Here is a 17,567-nt window from a genome sequence, read left to right as displayed (position 1 = left end):
ACGCTTTGCCCCGGGCCATTAGAAGTCACACATTGGTCGATGGATGTGCCTCCTCACACTTCAGCCTCCGAATCTCGACGGCAGTTCTATGCAAATATTGCAGTTCGATGTCTGTAGACAGCCTGTGTTTCATCCTAGATCGAATTTTGAAGATCTGCGTCAGCGACGATGGTGTCGGTTATGTTGCATGAAAAAATACCAGTCTTTTAGGTGTTATTGACACATGTCGAAGGCGACTCCAAATTGTTTGCTCTCATACCCTTCTCACAACAGGCTAGTCACACGAAGTCTCAAAGGCAGAAGCATGGCGATGAAAAATGAAAAGCAAGCCCTCTGGACTAACCTTCTGTGCGGGTGACTATTGGTCCTTAGCTCGAAATGAGGCGCGAATAAATACCGAACTCATAGATGTGATGTTCTGGTGCGACGGGCAACTGCAGGCTGGGTTTTACCAACTTCTGGACCTTTGGTAATATTTGCCATCCTCCTCTCCACGTCCAATATGCCGACACAAATCTGCCTAACACGTTGAGTGGCGTCACGCAAGCACATTCAGCACCCCTTTCCATAACGTGTTCATGAAGTCTTAGAAATGACGTATAAAGTTGCAAAATATTGATACCGTTAAATGCATGACTAAAATCATCTGGTTCTCACTGGTTCGTCTTCACCTAAATGTATTTAAGAGTAAAGAATATATGTATATTTTACATATACACACAATACACACACACACACACACACACACACACACACACATACACACACATGGGGGAAAAGTATTGCAACTCCCAAGGGCTATGACAGGACCTATATTCAATCATAGTTGATGTCTCATAGGAGTGAGTTATTAATGAAAGTCACCTCGGCAATATCTCAGCCATGTCGAGACGGTCCCTTAGGACAGTATGCTGTAGCCACAATGCTAAAGAGACTTTTCAGTAACATAAAAGCCAAAGTAAAGAATCCAGGCATATGTAATGAAACTGAAATTAAGGCAACATAATGTGTCAGTATTGTATGGTCATTCCATACGGGTAACACGATGCATATATAGTCGGAATTCATACATTAAATCCACAAAAAGTCTCTGGTTTCGGTAACAGAAGAGACAGTAAATATCCGGCCTAAACTATTGTTACGGGACTGTCACTAGGGAGCCTGAGCTATCATCCTGTACATTAACCTACTCTGCGCAAATCCCTAATTAGCACTCAATACCACAGTGACCTTGTCAACTGTATATACCAACTATGCAGCTATGTATATATATATACTCCCTTTTGCTAATCTTGATAACGGGGTTAGTACCTACACCGAAACATAGAACCCCTTGCAATAAAAAAGTTGACGATCCACAGAAAAGAGTCTTAAAGTATATACATGAACACATACTGGTAGATCGCCCTATACTGTTCTTATCACTCTTCGTAATATATAGCTGAATGCAGATCGGTTTCACAGAAAAATAAACGTACTGCCGGCTACATTGTCTTACACGGTGTGAAGAAGACGTACAGCTTATTATGTAATCATAAAGCTATGACAGTGTGTGCGCGTTTGCTTGCGAAAAATATGTATATGTCCGGTCGGTTTTCGCTTGCCGTCATTTCATCTAAATACCCTTCACTGACCTCGACTAGGCGATTTGTCATCTGAAACCACAGACAAGGCGAGGAGGTAACAAGTTTTATATTTTAACGTCTTTTGGTTGAAAGTCTTTTGGCGATCGAACCACCACCGAACTTGTTCAGATTATTTAAACGAATAATGCTCTAATGGTTCAAGTGTACAGTTTATGTATGCACACTATGCTCAAGATCACTTTATGCATGTCCACTATGCTCAAGATCAGTTCATGCATGTATACTATGCTCAAGGTCAGATTATACATGCATACCATAGTGAAGATTATTGAGTTCACTGATGTGGGGCTATATTTCTGTTTCTGGGATCACTCCACGATATTTTTCCAAAGGTATTACAAACGTAGTTGTTGGTTCAGTCAACCATACCATATGTTGTTTTAATCAGTATGACTAATGGGACGTATGACTAATGGGAGGACACCCAAGTAATCCACCCATACTCCGTCCATTGGCTCCCATGGTCCACATTTGTGTATTGTCATCACAACCAATCAATCATTACATGCTTAATAACTGTGTTAGTACCTGCACTTACTGCAATAAAGAAGTCCATAAACCCATCCATAAAACTTGCTTTTCCTTCACCTATACAACTTCTGAAATGCCTCTCAAAGAAAAGATTTGTTTCCAAGTGCATTTGTGAATACAGTCGAGACGGGATGTTTTCAGCTTGGATTTGTCGAATTTTCGTTTGTGAAGAGCTCGAACAACTCCAGGTTAGGATTGATCTTCAGTAAGTCAATGTTCATGCCGTGGATGACTGTATATTCTGGTCCAATTATTTACAGACCACCGCCATATACCTGTAATATTTCTGAGTGCGGCGTGAAACTAAACTAAACTCGGTTCATTGATTGATTAACTCTCACACAACTGACTAACGCTTTTACCTAATAATATCTTCTCATATCATGGTTTCCAAAATTGCTTGGATCTTTGTCATCAGTCAGAGATATCTCGAACTTTTTTCAAGATCCACAATGAGATTCGACTGTCTATGTAATAATATGGGAGGAGGTGAAATGGGGTTTAGCGTCACACTTAGGAATACTTCGCTGATAAGGAGATGTGCATACTTATGTATGTGTGGCTGTTTATATCCAGTCCAGACGTAAGCTGGTATTTGATAGTGCTAGTAACTCACTGAGATACCACATAGGGACCGCAGTTTAGGATGATTACGCCACTCAGACTATAACAAACATATTTACAATATAAAACATGGGTTACAACACTATTATTTTACAATGTAAAACACGGGCTATATGCCCAAATAATATTTTACAATGTAAAATACGGGCTATATGCCCAAATTGAAATCAAGCAATAAGCTACAGCACTATTATTTTACAATGTAAAACACGGGCTACATGCCCAAATTAAAATCAAGCAATAAGTTATATACATACATATTGACATTTTATGACTCAGAGAAATTCATTATGTCAGCTCACACGTTTAAACACATTGTAAGATTTACTGTTTGCCAGTGTAACACGATGAAGCAGTTTTTATTGCCTTGTGTTGTCCTACAACGACTGCATATAACCATTTGCAGCTTATTGCGATGTGAATGTATCTGAACATTTCGCTATTTGCATTTGATATTCCCAGGTGGATAGTAAGACCCGTGATCCTGTGTCGTATTGCTCAAGATTCTTTTCAAAACTTACAGAACGGACTGGCACGATTGGCCATACGTTCTCAATGATTACACAGCGTGGCAAAACACATTTTGTACAAATTGGTTCTATATACACCAAGTAAGATGGCCTTTGGTTAGCTTATATAAACAGCTATTTTGAAACTGTCTCAATCATCAAGAGCGCTGATGCTTAACGCCAAGCTACGGCGAATCTCACTGGCTGATTTATACATGTATGAGCTCTTTTGCTACATCTCACAATCACTCTGTTCAAATCTCTGAAGGGGACTTCAGCCTCCCAGTGTGGAGTGTGGCCTAACACCTGGAACACCTATTTGACAGAACCTGGTAAGTTGACGCATACATCTACCTCGTACATCTTTTCATGCCTCAAGTGTATTGTACATGGATTCGTGTCTACATATTTGCCTTTTAGCATTTTGTTCTTTGTTGTTTCTGGCGTCCAGCGCCGTGATATTGTTGGAATATTGCTAAAAGCTGCGTAAAACCATTCGTACTCACTCTTTATTGTTGATCGTCTTAGTCAGCAATATTTCTTGATAAGGCCACAGCTTGAAGTCAGTAATCAACTCTGGACAAGACAATACCGTTTTCTATATTGTGACCAGTGATTCATAGAGTTGTGGTTGGCGATTACTTGTAGTATGACTGCATGATATGTTATTGTCGAAACGTTGGTAGCCATAAAAATTCCAACCTTGGTCGTAGCCAATGTGTTACGAATGGGCGTAGGAAGTTCGTAGGGCTACGAACGTTTTGAGAACAGTTAATCTGATCTTATGACCATTATAGCGAACCCGCATAGAAGAATATACGTGTAAGTATGCCCATTGCAGGTCTTCTAGTGTAAGTCAGTGAGTTCAGACTTAAAGTCACATTGGCAATATTACAGCCATATCTCGACTAATAAAATATATACTTTAACAACAAATAAAGCTATTTTTAGTACATGTCAACAAATGACAGTCAAACAATTTGGTTATCAGAGACAGAAACTTAAAAGCTAGCATGTAAGCATTAAACTATTTACTATACAAAAAAGATATATAAAATAGAAAAACGGGGGCTGTAGTTCACCAGCAAATGTTGGTAAATCACCATACTATTGGCCATGATCACTTTCAGATGCATTCTAGAACACCATTGAAGGTGTATTTTGTAAGAAGATGTACTAGTAAGTTTGGTTACCAACAACTACAAAACAGAGTGTACAATTTCGACTATATGATAGCTTGTAGCAATGTATTGTAGCATTTCCAAATGACAACGAACGTCCAAACACGGAGTCAAGAAACAACGGATGGGACCATAATGTTGTATTTATATACGAGTATTTCCCGGGAAGAGTAGGCCGATCCTCCCGTGAAGACCCGTGAAGGTCCCGGGGTAGAATAGGCCTTCAGCAACACATGCTTGCCATAAAAGGCGACTGTGCTGTCGTAAGAGGCGACTAACAGGATGGAGTGGTCAGGCTCGCTGACTTGCTTGACACGTCATTAGTTCCCAGTGCGCAGATCGATGCTAATGCTGTTGATCACTGGGTTTTCTGGTCAAGACGCGATTATTTGAAGACATCTGCCATATAGCTGGAATATTGTGGCGTAAATCTAAACTCACTCATTCACTCACCCTTGATCCTAAACCAGGGTACGCCACACTGCCTTCTGAACGTTAACCTGAAAAATGGAGCAAGCAGAAGATTCGAACATTTGACATAGATGGGTTTTGATTTCGATATACATTCTGGGAACATACACTATGATTATAGAAACAGTTTATAACTTATAAATGCAATTACAAATGAACTGCAGATTTGCAGGAAATGCACTTCATATACTCTCAAAATCGTAAAGGTTTATAATTGTCATGATCTTTCGTTATACGAATGACCGATTTGGGAAATGACTCTTAGAAACAGACGTGTTTGGAATCAAATCTAAACGCTCGACAACCCTGGCACACTCTTCGTGAACCATGCAATGTCCCCGTGCAAGTGTGAAGGGGTTATTATTGATCTACGTTTAAGATATGATACGCCAGGAAACGGTATCCACTGCTGGACAGTCTGTAGATTAATTACACGGTCAACATAGGCGATCACAAGAGGGAACTGACTGGTCCTGGGTAGCTTAAAAAGAAGCCCTCACATTTAAGAGCCGCCGACATCATCCAGGCGAAGGTGGCGGTTGGATTGTTCTTCTGTTCCAAGCAGTGCATGTACACACAATGCAAGGGCTTCCAAGGAACCCCTCCACAAGTGATCGACACTGGGTCGACTTGGTGAAGGACTTCACATGGTTTACTCCCATTGCACCATAGAGGGCGCTTCAGACTAGTACTAGAACTCAAAGAGTGGACACCAGATTGTTCGACGTAACACAAAATAGTTATATTAATATACAGAGTGTGTATGTTTGATGCATCTGTCATTTACAGACATAAACGTACATTTGAAAACTACGTTCGCGTTTCGTTTTTGTTCTTGAAAAGTTCAGCAGAGAATATCTCATTTTAGGATGATGTCAATTGCAATCAAAGTTGTATGACTGTTCATGGATTTCGAACATAATTATTCCAACAGCCTTCGTGTTCATGATTCGTCCAAACGTTTTCATGATTTGTTCGTGAAAATAGAATATGATTCGAAATGTACAGAGAAGTATCTGAATGTGTTGTTGTGCACTGACGAATACCAGACTGGAAGTGGTCCATATATTACTTTAAAGTCAGTCGTCGTGAACATGAAAGGGAGACGACACTGATGAAAGGGTTGACTACTACGTTATGAACCATGGATCAGATACCTCAACATTTCAAACGATTACTACACACCTTTCATCTTTTATTGTTGAAGCACCCTGACACCTCCAACATGTTCGGACGATACACATCATTTCTTACTTCACATTCAGCCATACCCATTAGTAGGGTGGTGGGGTAGCCTAGTGGTTAAAGCGTTCGCTTGTCACGCCGAAGGCCCGGGTTCGATTCCCCACATGGGTATAATGAGTGAAGCCCATTTTCTGGTGTCCCCCGCCGTGATATTGCTGGAATATTGCTAAAAAGCGGCGTAAAACTAAACTCACTCACTCATACCCATGAGTCGTTGCCTTCATTCTGTAATTAACTGTTTTGCACATTATACATTAGTGATTGTGTGGATCGTACTTCAACATATATTTGCGGAATGGTTGCAAATAGTACAATTAGACACTACAGCCACATCCGTTGATCCAGCGCCTTACACATGTACTTTAATAATTATGGATTTGATTTGTGTGGATTTTTAATCAAATTCGCAATTTAAGAACATATGCAAAAGCCACGTGACCTTTTCGTTCAAAATTCATTCTATTATTTTTCCCTTCTATTTTCTACTATTTCACTTATCTGTATGCTAAACAACTAGACTGACTGCATTAAGTTGTGAGTATTTCATTGCCTCGGTTTGGAAAAACGTCACGCCATCGTAACGTTTGTGTGTGTACTCTACTGACGTTTCAAAATCTTATTTATTATTAAACATATTGTAAGTGATGTTTCCTTTTTCAGAAACAACTACCATGCTCTCTCACGCCATCTACAGCATTGGTGTTGTACTCTTGATGTGCCATGTGAAGGGAGGAGGTAAGGAAACTCACTAGCTTTGCCCATTCACCTGCTACAGATGCAGTGTTAATACAATGTTATATTCTTCAAGAATTTGCCCAAATATTATATAAGGTCGTGAAATGCCTGGCGAAGTTTTGCTGATATCAATACAAAATGAATGCCAAATATATACTTCCTGTCTACCTGTCTACATCCATCGGGATAGACTTGTACGTATAGGCTAAAGTACAACTAAAGACGTGGGGGAAAACTCAAATACTCAGGCACAGCATAATGAATATTTGGGCTAAAAACCGACGGGCTTCCATTTGACTGCCCTCACAATTACAAAGCAAGTGGAAAGCAAAAACACACCAAGACCGACAACAGCTGAACGCATCAACGCCATCGGTCGACTGCAGACAGACTCAGCTTCAGCCACAGTCATTTTGTCCACGACTTGTCAAGTACCATTATCTGAAACAGGGACCGACAGGTATTGTGGTCAGATCCGGTCCATCACTCACGAGTGACAAGTGACAGGTCCATACTGGACTGCTGGTTCATATCTGACTTGACCGACTCACCAAGGTCACCACTCCAACTACATCAAAACCAGGCCTGGGGTGGATTTCTGCTCAGTAAGGGGCTAGCCGCAGGTATTCGTCGGAGAAGATCAGTTCCTTCTGTCAGTGGCGCCAAAGACACAGAATAAGGCCCCAGCGATGAAGACCTGTTTGGATTGGTGACGAGTCATATTTCCACACGACAAAGCCCGACCTCAAACGGCAAGATTGACAAAGGCGTTCGCACGGAACCACAACATCCGAGCACTGCTATAACCCTTAAGGTCTAAGCCCCATCGAACATTTATGGGGTGCTGTTGATCAATATCTGCGTGTATCAATAGCACGGAAGCTCCAACAGTTGATACAAGTACTGCAGAGAGAGTCCGTGGACATTCCCCAGTCGGAAATCTCATTGCTTCTGGACTATCATGATATACATGGTATCTATGATGTAAAGACATTTGGACTAAAAAGGTTCAGAAACTCACAAACTGTGGCTACTCTCTGACAAGGTATTTGACAAAATCAAACATGCACTTGTTATAAACATAAGCACAGGATGAAAAAATGAAAAACTTTTTCGAAAACGCAAGATTTAAACTGGCTCTGCCATGGCTGAATGTTTAGCTTCAAATCAGAATTCATGTTTCAGTTGTTGTAAATAAATGAAAGTCTGTCTGAGAGTATCATAACACGAAAATCAACTCGTTTTGACTGAATTTGGTTATTTTAGAGCGATATATACTGAACATCATTGAAAACGCACCACCCCTAAAATTGTGGATTTCTAAGAGCAGAAGTGAGCAATCTATGTAAATTTTACATATTTGTGTAGACCAATGTTTGATAAAGAAAAGAAGCAAAAAACAATCAAGCAAAACAGTGAAGATTTAATGCAGCTGACAATGAAATAAAGATGGGGTCAAAATGGAAAGTCAGTAGCGTGTATGACCCCCGTTAGCAGCAACACAAGCTGTGCAACGTCTCCTCATTGAACGGATAAGTCTCTGAATAAAGTCCTGAGGCACTGCATTCCACTCTTGCTGCAAGGCATTGTCGAGTTCCCCAAGGTTGTTGATCTGCGGACGACGTGCGAGGCGTTGGCCGATGTAATCCCACAAGTGTTCGATGGGTGACAAATCTGGTGAGAATGCAGGCCAATGAAGTAGAGGAATGTTGTTGTTAGCCAGATACTGTATCGAAACACGTGCAGTGTGGGCTCGTGCATTGTCATGTTGAAATGTGTGCAGATCTTGATGCTGGTGAAAGAAGGGAACGACGTTGTTCTGAAGAATGTTGTCACGGTAGTAAACGGCATTCACTCTGCCACGACAAACAATCAGAGCGGTTCTGTGGTGATAACTTATCCCTCCCCACACCATAATGCTGTCTCCACCCCACCGATCGGTTTGCACAACACAATCCTGATGATAACGTTCACCCCGTCGACGCCATACCCGTAGACGCCCGTCATCATTTCGCAAGTGAAAACGCGACTCGTCGGAGAACACCACACCATGCCAACGTCGTAACAACCACACACGATGCTGTTCAGCCCATTGTCGGCGTTCACGGCGATGCCTGTCAGTCAGGATGGGTCCAACGTAAGGGCGTCGACAACGTAACCCTGCCGCACGGAGACGGCGTCGGACGGTGGAAGCGCTGATCAAACCACGTCGACCCTGGACAGCGTTGGCGGTTCTGGCAGCGGGCAAGGTTCGATCCCGAATATGGCGCCGTACAATGTCTCGATCTTGACGAGGGGTGGTAACACGTGCCTGACCTGGGCGTTGCCGGTCCCTGCTGGTTCCTGTTTGTTGGTATCTGTTAGCAAGCCTCAGAATGGTCGAATGATGACACCCAAATCGTCGTGCAATGTTTCTGCTTGAAGCGCCGACCTGCAACATACCCAAGGCCTGTTCTCGTTCCTCTGGTGACAATCTTGGCATGGCGAAAAAACTTTACTTACGAAAGTACTGCGAAAATGAGAACGGTTTTGTGCCGAAGGTCATTTATACCCCTGAACAGCATGCTTTCTGCATGCAATTTGTGCCCTTCGTGTGTGATGTGCATGAATTTTGTTGTTTTCATGTGATGTGTTCGATGATGTGTTCGAACGATCCGTTTTTTACTGTAGAGCGTTATTTACGATCTAGTGTGTTATTATCAAAATTCCCACCATTAATTTTCCATTTCCAAAAGATTCTATTGCCTTATTTCAAAATTTACAGGTGGTGCGTTTTCAATGATGTTCAGTATATAAAACAACTTGACTCATTGGCGTAAATATTTAATTTTGTTCAAAGTACACGCTTTTTTTGGAGATAGTAAAGTAATGAAACCCTCGTTTGTGTTCATTTTGTTGCTGCTGCTATCGTTGTTGTTGTTGTTGCTGCAGAGTTCAGTATTGGATATTCCGTTTTGGGATAATACTATTTGGTCATAAGGTTACATGATTGTATTTTGATTTGAAAATGGTTCACGGAAATCACGTGAAACTTTGTCCTTTGATGGTAATTACTTGATGGACATGGGGGCACTTTCGTCAGCCAGTTTGGAAAATCTTTGGTCATCAGAATTTCAACGATGAATGCAAATCTCTGGCAGATGTCCCTATTATATTGGTAACATATACATTTAAGATACGAAATACCAACATTTAGACACCTGTGTATTGAGTCACCAACAGATCATCATGTCACATGCCATCACGTACTTGAGGTTGCATGTGTTCTGTGAGGGGGCAAAGGGTTGGGTGGTGATTGCATATTGACTCACTCACTCATTATCATAGCAGTGGCGTCAAGCGCAAACCTTGAAATGCGTCAAAGGTGTTTCAGATATCGTTAGAATTCTATAGCTTCCCCCAAACAGTTTTGCATTGCCAGATTTACAATTGTCAAACAACCACGCGCCTTTCTATGGTGACAATTCTACATTTCGACATTTGAAATTATGAATGTTCAACTTGAATGGAAATGTAGTCATTTCATTTTTGAGGATAACTGTTCTGTTCCGGGCGCTACTCGACTGATATATGTGGACCAACAAGGGGGCCTCAACAATGGATTTGTTACTACTCATACTGAAATTAAATGCTTTATCCGCATTAGTTTTAAGTACTGGATGTACTTTGTGTATAGACACATGCCTTTGGTATCCAAAGAAAACTGACAGGTGAACTCAATGACATATTCGATTCAGGGCGTTTTGGCGAGGCCTCGGTTACCATATTTTGGTCACCATGCGTTTGACATTTTTTACCAGACATTTGGCCATGTTTCTGCACGTTTTGATAGAACAGGGTTTGGAGAAACACATATACATTCTGCTACTACAGAATATCATGGTTAAGATTTGTCCCATCATAAAATAACGATCAATGAACAAATTTGCCGCTTCAGGTGCTCAACTTCCATCCTTTTCAACTAACTTGCCGGCCACAGGAGGATGTACTTCACTTGAGGAGGGAACTACGTTGAGCTTCAATCTTATTCGAAGCGTTGCAGTCGGGTTTGGACCTCAATTTACGATTCAAACACTCGATGATTCCGCCACGTTCACGACGGATTATACCCTTCAGGGCGGAACATCCGGAGCATTCACTGTTTCACCCGAATTTGAAATAGTTATCGTACCTATCGATGATGGGGTATGTTTGTATTGAGTTATTGATATCTATTTCCATACTATTTCTTGATAAATAAATGTTTGAAAGATGAATATTTACACACAAAACACAACTGAAGCGGTGCAACCGATACAAAGATAACAGATGACCCTTGTTAGATATTCCATTGTCCACCCAGGTTGAATCATATTTTAATTGTAGAACTCTCTTCATTGATTGTTAAGGTATGTATTACACATCTTGTGTTAGCATTAACCGCGGCTTTATCTATGACATGCTAACAAATGGATGGACAGTTTGACCCGTTTTTCAGTTAGTTGACCTTTGCTTTGGCGTGAGCTTTCATCGTTACTGTAATTAACTGTTTGATACTTTTGCAGATTTCAGAGGGCGAGGAGAGATTCACTTTAAGGTTTACAGCAACTGGATACACACCACTAGATGTACTATTCTGCATTTCGGGTACGTTTTATATATTTTTACATGAACGAGTACCTGTTTCACTCTGCTATGGTTGATTACAATATAGCACAGTTTAAAGCAGTTGCGGTTGATTATAAGGCGACCTTACCTTTCAGTAAGTAGCAGACGTTTTAGTGTTCTCGTCACAATATGACTGAAACCAAACCGATGTGACATTAAATCACGTACAGTAACAGTTCTAAGCCTCACTGTGAAAAAAGTTACAAAGTCCACGTTTCTAATTAACACGTCACAATTTAATTCTGGACTCACAAAAGTCCAGAAACTCTCAGCACTGTGGCCACTCTCTCACAAGGGATATCGCAAAATTAAACAGGCAGCTGTCATGTGTATGTGCTAAGGATGAAAAAATGAAAAAAATTTTTTCGAAAACTCAAAATTTAAACTCGCTCGCCCATGGGCACGCCCATGGGCGAACAGTGGCCAATGGGTAGGCCCATGGGCAGGCCCATGGGCGAAAGTGTTTCATTTCATCCAAAATAAATGTTTTGGAGGTTGTAAATGAATGAAAAAATGTTGATAAGTATCATGACACAAATTTCAGCTTGTTGTGACTTGACTCTGCTAACTGACAGCGATTTTGAAAAATCTCGCCCATGGGTGAAAAACATATTGGCCCATAGACGAGAATAATTAATTTCATTGAAACTACATGTTTTTTTTCCAGGCTGTGCAGCTTTGCAATAAATGAACGTGTATTTATTATTGTCTTGACACGAAATTAAGCTTATTCTGACTTAATTCGGCTAATTTAAAGTGATTTTTCAAAACGCCTCGCCCATGGGCGAAAACCATTTGGCCCATGGGCGAGAATATTTCCTTTTACCCCAAACACATCTTTTCCAGTATTCGGAGAATGTAAATGAATGAAAGTACATTTATGAGTATCATGACAGAAATTTCAACTCATTTTGACTTAATTCCTCTAAATGAGAGCAATTTTGAAGACTCTCGCCCATGGGAGAAAGACATTTTGGCCCATGGGCGAGAATATTTGCCTTCACTCAAAATACATCTTTTCCTGTGGTTTGGAGGTTGTAAATGAATGAGGATATATATATGAGTATCATGGCACAAAATCCAACTCATTATGACTTATTTCTGCTAATTGAGACCGATTTTCAAAAACATCTCGCCCATGGGCGAAAACCATTGGGCCCATGAGCGAGAATCTTTCCTTTTCACTCCAAATACATCTTTTCTAATGTTTTAGAGGATGTAAATGTATGAAAATGTCATTGTGAGTATCATGACACAAACTTCAACTGATTGTGACTTAATTTTGCGAGTTCAGGAAGAGTTTTAGAAAATATGCCAGAATAATCACTTTTACTCAAAATACATCTTTTCCTGTGTTTTGGATTTTGTAAATGAATGAGGATATATTTGTAAGTATCATGGCACAAAAATCAACTCATTTTGACTTAATTCTGCTAATTTGTAACAAGTACAAGAATCTGGATTTCCACTTAAATTTTCAAAGTTTTTTATTGTCTTGGGGGTTGTAAATTTATGAATGAATGTGTGTTTATAAGTATCACGACAAAAAAAATGAAGTCACTCCGGTCTTAATTCGACGAATCTCTCTCGTGGACGAGATTGCTTGTTTGCTTGTTTTCTTTATTTTGCAAACATATGGTTTAAAAATAGATGAAATTCTAATGAAAATTCAGTTTAATTTCGTGAGTGTAGTTTTATGTCGCACTCAGCAATATCCCAGCAATATGGCGGCGGCTTGAAGATAATCGAGTTTGGATCAGACAATCCAGTGATCAACAGCATGAGCATCTACCTGCACAATTGGGAACTGATGACATGTGTCAGCAAAAGTCAGCGAGCCTGACCAACCGATCCCGTTAGTCACCTCTTACGACAAGCATAGTCGCCTTTTATGGCAAGCATGGGTTGTTGAAGCCCTCTTCTACTCCAGATCTTCACGGGTCCCGAACACAGAGCTTTACTTCCAGCAACATATACAATACACTTAGAATACTAAGCCTTGAGATTCTTTTGCATTTCTATAAATATACCAAAATTCAACCTATATCTATGAAGTTGAAGTTATTTGTGAAAGCCCCAATCAAGAGTGACCAAACTCCAGTGACTATGCGGGAACACATTAATAAACGGTGTTGTGAGATCTTTAAACTGTATTGAAATATGTCTTGCCAATTCCACTGACATTCACCAAATGTACCTACCTAGTAGTTTTAAGTGTACCTACCCAGTTTAGCGTGTTTCGTTTTAATAGTGTGGTCTCCATTTTTAGTAATTCCCGTTTGCCCGTCCCGGCTTTTCTTCGTCCGAGGTTTTATGGGGTATTCTCCTATTTCTCAGACCAGAAATTATCTACAACAGGGGTAGGTCACTCGCTTGTTTTCTTTACCATTTGTACTAATTAGTATGCGCCTCCTCATGCTCCAATGCACACAGTGACCTGATTCGTCTCCGTCGCAACTTAGGCTGCGTTTAACAGTACTTCAGCCAGTTTACTGTATCAGTCGAAATCTTACAATGAATGAATGAAGGAAGGAAGGAAGGAATGAACGAACGAACGAACGAACGAACGAACGAACGAACGAATGAATGAATGAAGATCAAGAAGTATATGTGAATGAATGAAAGAAATAATAAAAGAAAGAAGTACATATGTGAATGAATGAAAGAAATAATAAAAGAAAGAAGTACATATGTGAATGAATGAAATGAAAGAATAAATGATACACCCCAGCCATCCCTTCCAAAACATGCTAAAGAACGCAAAACTATCGTTAGATCACAGACAGACAGACAGACAATAGTTTATTTGTGTCTCACTTCTGTACAACATGATACAGATATGAAACATATGTAAAAGTACAGAACCACTCAATGTGAGTTATGAGAGACAGTAGTCGTTTCAAATCGTAAAACCTATAAGCATATATAAGATGTAGTAAAAACATACAACTGGTAAAACCTTATGAGTATAAAAGACGTTTCCTTCTCTGTAATATTAAAAAGCAGGTTTTGGCAAAATAATAAAAAATATCGGCACTTTGACATATCAGCATTTTTGCAGTATTTGTTAAATCATAAAAGTCCTCATCACGGGAATAGCAAAACGAGAAAAGCTTTTCTCTAATATCCTTATATACATCACAGTGAAACAGTACATGAAACTCGTCTTCGACACGATCGGCACAATTGAAACATTTCCTATCTGTAACAGGTAGGTTTTCATATCGCCCAGTTTCCATTCTTATTGGGGCTACACCACACCTAAATTTGGCCATAGCTGATCGGTAACACCTAGGCATATTACATGTAACAAAGGGTTCAGGGTAAAAGTCATGTTTAAAAAGCCTGTATGTTCTTAGCTTGTTTAAACCCCTTCGGCCTTCTTCGAGATTTAACAGATATTTCCAATTTAAAATATACTCTTCCATACATTTAGTTTTTACTTCTGTACAAATCAGGTTTTTACTTGGGCTATAGGATGGATTTAAAACATACCCCATATCAAGGTCACTGAGCTTTTTTCTAAGTCTAAAATTCCAATTTCTAATACTCATTCCCGCTTTAACTTCAGCCCACTTAAAAACAAAGCTGTTAATTCTGTCAGGCATGTGTTTAAAACGAATCCATTGCCTAGCAACACTTGTCCATTGTCTAACACTGGGTGGTATCCAACCCATATCCCCGTTGATGGCTACATTAGGGGCAAACATCAGCTTGTTATTGTCTCCCTGGTCAGACGTAACAATTGTCAGACAGGTTAAAACAACAAACTATCTGGTTGACTGCACAGCTGCCTGTTGACGTAGTACACCCACATCACCTACTTTTCCTGCGTAACCTTCATCTACATCACCACCCTTAATATATTGAGCAGAGAGCACAGAAGGCCCTACAGCTGTAACCACTGAACCGTGGCGTCTCTCTGCTCCCAAGTTCCCACGTGGGGGTGTCCTTTTCTACCTATTCCATTAATCTTTAAAACATCTAACAAGCTCAACGCATGCATTTTTTTACTCAAATGTGATGTTATACATATCATAAGAGTATTTTTTATGTGTTATTCAGTTGATAAATTATTATTTCATGATACATATATGTACAATATTTTGCTTCGACTCTGTAACTACCCACATTATGACATTGAGACCATTTTGATTTATCGAGTCATATGAATCTTGGCATATTTTACCGGTCTGCCACTTTTGCACTCTACCTTTTTAAAGGGGGCGTGCATATTTTGGTGGTATATAGTATTCCATCTATTCATTTGGATTTATTAATTTATTTGTTTTTGTTTTGTTTTTTACTGCTAGTGGGCCTGTTAGTCTGCTTTGATAACTGTAAATTTATTCTGACGTTTGACGAGCGGAACATGAAGTGTTGTTATCATGTATGTTATGTAATTATATTATTGGTATGGAGCGGCATTGATATGTATGTTTATGCTTGACAATCCAGTCCTGATTACTTAAGGAGATTAGTTTAAACTATAGATTAACGTATCCATACTATTAATGTGTAATCATTATATCGGGCTATGAGGAATACGTAATGTAATCAAGATTGACTTTGCGTTTACTTTTCTATTTTTTAAATACATTTTCACTATTTTTGCTACACTCGAACATATTTACTTTGGCTTCCGTGATTGTGGTCTCTAAGTATTTTAGAAATTATGTTGTTGAGACAACTGGAACTGTTGATCTGCAGTCTTTCAAAATTCATTTTCACGAGATATATTCTCCCTTTTTACCAGTTCTCAAAATGAACATATAGCTGTTTACACCAAGGTATCTTCCCGTAAAATAAGTAGGACGAAACGTGAAGCATAGCAGCTTTACTGAAGCCATAACTGAAGTTGTTAAAATGATCCTGAAGACTGTCATTTTCAACGTTCACATTACAAGCAATTTTACCAAGAAACTAAATAACTCATTACTACTGGAAGGAGTGAATTGAAAGCCCATTTTATTAACTGAAGTCACTGATTGAACTCGCTAACATCGATTCACTTACATTCTGGTACACGTGTCTTATTTCGTTTCCTGAGGACACACATTTTACTTTTTTATAGAAAATCCGTGTCTAATCCCATAAAACAACACCGTTGTCACTACTCCAAACGATTTTGACCTCGACCCAAAACAAAGGTTTAACTTACAGGACTACCTGTAAGATATCCCTTTCTTGATAACGAGTTTAACAGCTACGCCGAAATGCTGCTTACCTTATAAGAAGTTGTATATCCATAGAACTTTCGTATTTTTTTCCAAATGATCATGACCTGAACAGATATTACTTTGTCAGAGACTTCATGAGTGATTTTCAAGTTCTAATCCACACACTGATTTCCACTTTTTCATCATTTTGACTTTTATCTCAGTTTGTTGAGTACCTCAGCATAACTCGCAAAGACAATGGAAACTGAGCGGAACGATGACGCTTTCTGTTTCTTCCGCGTTCACTTACGTAATTTCCGCAAAGCGCCTACGACAATTTGCGCCGAAAAAGTCATGTCTCGTCCGCTGGTCTTGTTTATTGGAGTGTAACAGCTGCCGCTTTCAAGTGTATTTTACTTGTCATATACAAAATTCATCCATGGATCACATTAGGTCATTAGGGGACACCAGCTTTGAAATGAACAGGTGTTCGTGAGTGTATATGGATGAAAAAGACTGATTGCGCAAGACGCGCAGCCAAATATCTCACATTCAAAGGAAATCGTGATTGTTTTATAAGGCGTCGAGCTGACCGGTTGGTTTTGGTGTTGTGTATAAACCTCCTTTGCAAGAACTTTGTCAAGCATACCTGCTTTGTCCTTTTGCAAGATCTGCACATATTAGTCTTTGAAAGACATTGACATTTATGTGTAGGTGCTCTGGAAAACCTTGTCCGGCACGATATTCCTTCCAATTTAGTTATTGTGTGCATGCTGCATTTCAATTTTGGAAATATGCTTAAAACATATTTTGATTCTC

General features: G+C 39.7%; 1 protein-coding gene across 1 annotated transcript in view; it reads left to right on the top strand.

Moving 5' to 3' along the window:
• Nucleotides 1-3,559: 3,559 nt before the first annotated feature.
• The window catches only part of LOC137299036 (EGF-like domain-containing protein 2), a 50,190-nt gene continuing 36,182 nt past the window's right edge, over nt 3,560-17,567 (top strand). The window contains exons 1-4 of the mRNA XM_067831510.1: nt 3,560-3,642; nt 6,868-6,942; nt 10,880-11,127; nt 11,487-11,568. Of these exons, the coding sequence (XP_067687611.1) occupies nt 6,879-6,942; nt 10,880-11,127; nt 11,487-11,568 (394 nt within the window). The 5' untranslated portion in view covers nt 3,560-3,642; nt 6,868-6,878. The remainder of the gene's footprint in view (nt 3,643-6,867; nt 6,943-10,879; nt 11,128-11,486; nt 11,569-17,567) is intronic.

Source organism: Haliotis asinina, chromosome 10, assembly GCF_037392515.1.
Source record: "Haliotis asinina isolate JCU_RB_2024 chromosome 10, JCU_Hal_asi_v2, whole genome shotgun sequence".
Classification (NCBI taxonomy): Eukaryota; Metazoa; Mollusca; class Gastropoda; order Lepetellida; family Haliotidae; genus Haliotis; species Haliotis asinina.
The sequence above is the reverse complement of the archived record's forward strand: the minus strand, read 5'-3'. Positions and strand labels throughout refer to the sequence as shown.